The sequence below is a fragment of the Buceros rhinoceros genome, unplaced genomic scaffold (genome assembly GCF_000710305.1).
Source record: "Buceros rhinoceros silvestris isolate BGI_N320 unplaced genomic scaffold, ASM71030v1 scaffold13260, whole genome shotgun sequence".
In the NCBI taxonomy this organism is placed as follows: Eukaryota; Metazoa; Chordata; class Aves; order Bucerotiformes; family Bucerotidae; genus Buceros; species Buceros rhinoceros.
In genome coordinates, this window is record NW_010391368.1 from 34,849 (window position 1) to 42,377 (window position 7,529).

Here is a 7,529-nt window from a genome sequence, read left to right on the forward strand (position 1 = left end):
AGGCGTGCCTCAAAAAAACCTTACCCATTGCTGCCCATAGCTGTCCTCCACATCATTAACCCATCGGTCATCCCACTCAACTCTGATTCCTAGTAAGCCAGAAGGCCAGAAACCATTCTCTGCCATGATCACAAAATAGGTGAAGAAACCTCCAAGGGCCTGGATCATACCTAAACAGGTAAGAAAGGATAATAAAAACTGATGAAGCTACTATGAAGTGCAATTATAACAGAAAGCAGTTTGCAGGAGACCCCAACCACCTAAAAAATTACTCCTTGTGGGTCTCAGGCTCCCAAGCAGCAGCTAAAGAAATAGTTCACACTAACATCAAACTCAGCTGCAACTCTTTGGTTGTGCAGCTTCTGCTCCCAGCTTTGTACAGAGTCAGTTCTGTTCTGCCCTGTGCTGTGATGGCGTGGTACTCAAGCACACAAGATAAAACTCCCTTTGTATTCTCAATAAGCCTCGCCCACCCCCAACCATTGCAAAATACAGTCAAGAAGGTTCCCAAGGTCTGCTGCAATTAAGTGTGAGCTCCTGTCCTGTGAACTGGGCACATCTCTGTAGCTGCCTTTAATCAAGGCTCCTAATACTGTGTGTTTAGGGATATGCTGGAGAGAATCCTTTTCTTCTAATTAAACAAACAATGGGATCTGTGTTCTTGCTGAACAAGTCTGAACCAGAGGAGAGCTGGTTGTCAGCCAGTTCCTTTACAGCACTGTGCAATTAAACAAAATTACTGTGAAAGCGATTCAATGGATCAAGCTGCACAAGCCACCGCTATGTGCCATAGGGGAAGAATCACGGCAAGTTCTTAACAGCCTGAGGTTCTGGTTTGCACATCCCAAACCTCAACCCTACCAAAATAAGCAGAACAGTCACTGACTCAGGATAGCGTACAACACCCGCTACCACCAAGTTCAAATCGGTGCCAGGGAAAACAGACCAGCTTACCAATCTGCCCATAGGCCATGCTGATCAACCGTTCATTCACCAGCTTGTCTGTTTTAGGATTTCTGGGCTGTCGCTTCATGATGTCACTCTCTGCTTGCTCATATGCCAGGGAGATAGCAGGGACCTTTGGAGATGGTAGGACTGCTGTCAGAACCGTTTCAATTTTCCACTGTATATAACCTTCCCTGCCCCACATTTCCTACCTGAGAAACAGCACTGCCCAAGTGCAGCACTAGCTGTAGTAGTTAGGAAGAACCTCACCCCCACCCCAGTCCCCAGTTTGTCTTTACATGGAACTGAGGGATCCTCAAACTTGAAGAGTCATAATACAGGGAGTGTGGATTAAGGTCACCTATTTTAAACCAAAACACGAGAGAAAACTGTAGTCAAGCGTTTTCTTTCCACCTGTCCTTTCTTTAGGGTACCTAAGAAGAAATGTGGGTTCTTGAGATAATAAAAAGACATTCACCATGTCAGTGCCCAAGTCAATGCAGAGGATGGTGACTGTTCCCAGTGGAAGGGGTATGTTCGCAATGATGAAGATCAGGAACGGCGTGATTTCAGGAATGTTACTGGTCAAGGTGTAAGCAATAGACTTCTTCAGGTTATCAAAGATCAGACGCCCTGGGGCAAGGAAGAGAGAATGACGTAACTCCCACTTATCAGCAGAAGGCAGGTAAGTCACTCATAGGCAGCTTCACTGGTAACACTGGAAGGCAAAATGCTAGCACACCAAGTAAGAGTGATGCCCTGTGCTCCACACATGGCAACACCTATACAGCATAGTAGTTTTGATGCAGCCATCAGGATTCACTGCATACTAAGACCTGGTTTCTCAAGAGCAAGAGCCCCTGGAGTCTAGTTCCTGTTTGAGAGCTACTGCTCTGTCAGGGAGGAAAATGTGTCAGACTCAGCTGGCAAAGATGACTGTAGGGTCAGTGTTAGGCAAAAGGACAAAGTAGCTTTTGTTACTCAGCTGCTTCCTACTGTTACCCATCCCAAAGGGTTATGCTGGCCCCACGAAAAGGGAGGAGACTTTGAAGGGAGGAGGAAAGTGCTGCCCCCCTTGAAAACACTTGCCATGGAGACAGCCTCAAACAAAGGAAAGCCCTCCAGACACCTTTATTTCAGAGAGAATGAGTAAGTAACATTACTGAAGCATGCCACTTCACTGCCACTGCACACAAGTTATAAACTCACCTTCTTCAACCCCAGTGACAATGGAGGCGAAGTTATCATCCAGCAGAATCATGTCAGCAGCCTGCTTGGAGACATCCGAGCCAGCAATACCCATAGCAACACCAATGTCAGCCTTCTTCAGGGCAGGAGAATCATTCACACCATCACCTGTGACTGCTACAATGGCACCCTAGTTAGAGAGGGATAGAAAGGCTGAAATCATCATAGAAAATGTTTTGGGCACAAAACCTTTCTCCTATCTTTCAGGAGATGAAAGATAAAAAAATATTTCACTTTGCTATAAAGAGATCTCAGTTTCTCCTTGCACTCCCATTACCCCTTTCCTCATTCTGATCAGGCTTTTCAGAGAACCGTGTTGCTCTCTGAAGGATATGTTGGAGAATAATATATAAACATGTCGCACTCTCCTCTCCCAAGCATCTTCAGAGCACTAAGGAATTGTGTTAACAAACATCCCAGGATCAGAAGAAAGCCTCAGTGCACACCAAAGTCGTTTTCCTGCAATACCCTTGTATTTCTGTATTGTAGAGCAGCCTCACATTAGCAGCTGAAGGCTACTACACAGACTGGTATTCAGTCTGGCCCTTTACCTGAGGGCACTGACATGACTCAGCCCTGCACTTCAGAAGGCAGCACTGGTTGGTAGTTTATATGTGTGTCTGGAGATTCCTCCGATACAAAATCCTTGGACTCCCTCTCTTTACCTGTCGCTGACAGCCTTCCACAATTATAAGCTTCTGCTGAGGAGATGTCCTGGCAAAGACAATTTCTGTATGATGAGTCAGGATGTCATCCAGTTGCTCACTAGTCATGTCCTTCAAATCTGAGCCATGAACAACACAAGCTTTGGCATCCCTGCAATCAAGAGACAATATAATGTTTTACTTCACAAGTTAAATAAAGTTTCTCATTAGTTGCATTTGCCTGATAAAACTATGGCTCTAGGGAAAGCCCAACTCCTCCTGTGACTAAATATTAATCCAGGCAGCCTCTGCAGAGAAGTTTGATGCTCCAAGTTTAAAAAGTAGATAAGGAACACAAAGAAGATGACAACACGACAGGGCCAAGCAACAGACAAAAAGCCCCATGAGCAGATTCATTCTTTCTATGGCTTTTCAAAAATGCATCAAGACAAAAACTAGTTGTTTCCACAGCTTGTGGCTTCTCTGCAAGAAAGCAACACCTGGCTCACGGAGTTCACTTCCAACATCACAAGATATGCTGTTGTCTTCTGCAGGCAGTCCTTTTTACAACAGACTGACAATCTACATGTGGTTCTTTATGGACAGAACTACGCTATGCCAGTTCAGACCACGTTATGCTCTTCAGCAACAAGAGCATCCAACATTACACTTAGGTTGGTTTGGTGCCCTGCATACTACAGAAAAATACCACCTCCAGCCCAGCATACCATCCCTTCTAGGTCTAGGAGACTACCCATGCAGCTCATGACATCACCCGGTTTACACAGGCCAACTCCTTCCCCACCCTCACAGCCAGCTGCCGACCTGCCCCGTCGCACAGCCTGGTGATCCCCAGCCGGCATTGCTAGGTTGTGAAGCTACCCTCAACAAAAAAAGTCAGCCACAATACTTGTCTTCCCCAAGCAATTTCATTCCACAGGGTGTCTCCATTCGGAGTTCACTAGCTATGTGGCTACCCTCCAGCCCAAACACAGGCTGGGTCAAGCTAAGCAGCGCAGACAGCCCAGCCATTCTGCAAACAGCCTGCTTATGCCAGAGCACATTTTCTGAGAATGCCTCAATTCTGCACTAGGCTATAAAGGCAATCATTAATCCCTAAAAGGAAGGAATTCCATTTTCACATTTATTCTGCTTGTAGCTACAGACTAGTGTCAATTCCTGAACCTAGCCTAAGTCTTGTTCCCTTTGCCTATCTGCAATCAGATCCAGAAGAGAGTTTGAGAGCAACAGGAACAGAACTAGGCTTTGAGTAATCAAATCTACAGGTGGTGTGTCAACTCTTTTCTCTAAACAGGATAAAACAGTTAAGCAGAGATTACCTTTGGGAGCCCATTCAGTCTGGACCGTGACTAATGAACTATGCATTTTCTTTCTACCAGAGTTCTCCCATGAACCTGTAAGTTACCTTACTGAGTAAGCTTGATTAAGTATACGTTTAGGGGCAAAACTAAACCTAGCCTCCAGATTTAAAGATCTGGAATTACAGGAATATACCTTTTCAGGTTGTGCAGCAGCATTACTCAGAACAGTCCCCAGACAGCCGCCTCCCTCTCCCATGCCGCTTTGGATACCTTTTCCTGCCTGCTACATTGAACCAGCACACGGTGCTTGTGCAGCGACGTGAAACAGGCAGGGCAAATGCTCAGCTCAGGGGGAAAAAGGTTAGCCTGCAAAATACTTCATCCAGGCAGCTCTGTCATTCCGCCCCTCCCCACCCCCCGTGCTGGAACAGATCATCAGGACAGACAGCTACGGGCCAAAGAAAGGATGGAAGAAAGCGCCCAAGCTTTCTGTATAGGCCTTACTGCTAACTACCTCCCATGCACAAGAGACACATTCAAGACAGCCTTGTGCGTCCTTCATATATCTCAGAATATACACTGAGCTAAGCAGATGCCAGGCTTTTCGTGTCTAAGGAGAGATGCTGAGGAATTATCCAAGGCAAGGAGAGAGGCAAATGGTTTATTCTTTGAACAACTCCGTCATGCCCCAGCACTCAGTACCTAGGGTTGACCTGGCTGACGGGAATGTTGAGACGAGCAGCAATATCTTCTACTGTTTCATTGCCCTCAGAGATGATGCCGACACCCTTGGCAATGGCTTTGGCTGTGATCGGATGGTCTCCAGTAACCATGATAACCTGAAATCCAAACAGACTGCCATGAAAGCCTTGCCTGTACTGCAGAGCAACACTATCCAAAAGGCAGGATCCCTTGAGACTGAGAAGGCCACGTGGCTTTTGTTCTATTAGCAAGCCCTGGCACAGAGCAAGTCTGAGATACAGGCAGCAGTAATGTGTTATCTGTATGCAACGGATTGAGATGGATGGAAGACAAAGAAAATTGTTAATCCTCAGTCAACAGATCTAGTTCCATTTCCAGCCTGTGCTTCGCTCTCTCGTCTCAGTCAGTACTGCGGGACTTGCAGAATACACTTGAACCAAATCACATGCTTTGGGACACCATGCCATCAGCACCTGCCATTACCCTAGCAGTTAGGAGTCTAACTCATTTTTTTAGTCCATTAACATACAATCATTTGTATTTAATGCAGAAATGAAGCCTGAAGTAGTACTAGTTAAATCGTGATTAATATTTGTTCTTCACTCAGTCAAATTACAGCAACGCAGAGAGTAATGGAAGCCCTTTATATCTAGAGGTATAGAGCACAGGTCATCTTCAACCCAGGAATAAACTACCTTGATCCCAGCACTTCTGCATTTGCCAACAGCATCTGGCACAGCAGCACGAGGAGGGTCAATCATAGACATCAGTCCTACAAAGCAGAGTTTCTCTACAGGAAAGTTCAATTCGTCTGTATCAAACTGGAAGCCTTCAGGGAACTGATCATCAGGCAGAGCCAAGTGACAGAATCCTGTAACACATGAAAGCCATGTTTACTCTGTTCCTACGTATCAGGAGGCAGGGAGAAAAAACACTTACTGCTTCTGCAAACAGCTATGCAAGAATAACAGGGCAGCGTCAGAGCTTTAGCCAGGGCTATTGAGGCAGGAGTCACGCTCAGTCTGATAACTAAGAGCTGTTGCTAGGTGCTCAGACACAGCTTGGTTCACATGCAGCGGAGCAAGTCTAATACCATGTGGCCCTGTGGAGACTGAAGGGCCCAAATGCTTTGCTTCATTTTGATCTAGGCGACCCAGCTGCTGGGCAAGACAAGACCCTGCAGGCTGCCTTTGAGATTAAAGGCTAGAAGCAGGACTGTTCCTGTACGAATTGCTGAAATGACCTTGACTCAACACTACAGTTACACTGCAGGAACAGAGTACAACTCTCCACATAATCTGTATGACTCTGCACAGGAGCATGAGACAAATCTTTTGCAATTAATTAAGGCTGCTTTTCCTTACCTAACACTCTCTCCCCAAGGCCTCCTAACTCCAGGTAGGCATTCTGAAAAGCATCTTTCATTTCCTCATCCAGTGGTTGCTCTTTCCCATGAATAAGAATGGTGCTACAGCGATCCAAGATCCTCTCTGGAGCTCCCTTCATCACCAGCAGGTAACGGGATTCTGATGGATTTGCATTTTTGTGGATAGACAGCTAGAGTGGAAAGAAAAAACCATTTTATAGACATGTACTGTGAAGGTCACGAGTAATCACCATCACTTAGTGTTTTGTGACTACAGTAGCTCAGAACAGTTTGCAATATTCTGCTCTAGTTTTCATTTACTTGCACTGTATAGAGGTTCACAAACTAAGGAATTACTATGTATTCTTTAACATATAACCACAGACATTGCAATAGCCTTTTTTGTATCCAGGTTCCACTTGTTAAGGTCATTTCCCAGCAGTTCATTTCTAGTCCCAGATTCGAGTTCTTCCACTCTCTGTGGACTACCACTGCACAGGCAGGAAGCACGCCCGGTCCTTCCTCAGCAGCCGACACCTTAGTGTCAAGGCAGCTCCAGAAGCAATTTCAGAGCATAACCAAGAACTGTCCATTAACTTAGGTTCATTGTCTTGAGCAGTCTACAAGCAAGTAATGGTTAGATTTTGGTGCCAAAACAAGTTCTGAGGCACACTGTGTGCAAATTTATGTATGTGCTTCAGACAGCACCTCTCCCTTAAGAGGACATGTGCTTACCTGGTACTTGTTGGTAGAGTTAAATGGTATTTCCACCACTTTGGGATACCTTTCTCTCATCTCCTTGACAGAACCACAGCACAATTCAATGCATTTCAAAAGTGCAGACTCAGAGGCATCACCCGCCACTGCTCTCTGAGGAAAAAGACAACTATCAAAGCATACATTCGAGTGGACTCACCAGAGGTGATCAGATGTTTCAAAATTACAAAAAAAGAAGTAAAAAAGATGTATTCATCTTAGCCCAGTCCCAGCTTCTACGCAACATGATACGAGAGCAAAGAATAAACAATTCTATTATCTAGTACTGACAAACACTGCATTCTGCATTTCGGAATGCCAGGCCTCCCAGCCTGAGAGAGCAGTAGTCTTCTGATGACAAAGGCAAGAATCCCTTTTAAAGGGCAGAGAAAGCCAGACAACCAGGTGCAATCAGAGAAAGAGGCTGCACGGTAAACTTCGATAAGAACTGCTCTAAGTTGGTTGCCACAAAGAACACCAAATGTGAGATGAAGACTAATGATATACACATAGAAACACCTGCACGTGCTCTCCCATCCTGATGTA

General features: G+C 45.5%; 1 protein-coding gene across 1 annotated transcript in view; it reads right to left on the reverse strand.

The window, feature by feature from the left end:
• The window catches only part of LOC104498165 (sodium/potassium-transporting ATPase subunit alpha-1), a 9,867-nt gene extending 2,768 nt beyond the window's left edge, over window positions 1-7,099 (reverse strand). Inside the window, exons 1-9 of the mRNA XM_010141517.1 lie at window positions 6,963-7,099; window positions 6,226-6,418; window positions 5,557-5,732; window positions 4,862-4,998; window positions 2,859-3,009; window positions 2,155-2,323; window positions 1,424-1,578; window positions 955-1,078; window positions 25-170 (exon numbers count right to left, since the gene is read on the reverse strand). Coding sequence (XP_010139819.1) covers window positions 25-170; window positions 955-1,078; window positions 1,424-1,578; window positions 2,155-2,323; window positions 2,859-3,009; window positions 4,862-4,998; window positions 5,557-5,732; window positions 6,226-6,418; window positions 6,963-7,022 — 1,311 coding nt within the window. The 5' untranslated portion in view covers window positions 7,023-7,099. The remainder of the gene's footprint in view (window positions 1-24; window positions 171-954; window positions 1,079-1,423; window positions 1,579-2,154; window positions 2,324-2,858; window positions 3,010-4,861; window positions 4,999-5,556; window positions 5,733-6,225; window positions 6,419-6,962) is intronic.
• Between the last annotated feature and the right edge of the window lie 430 nt (window positions 7,100-7,529).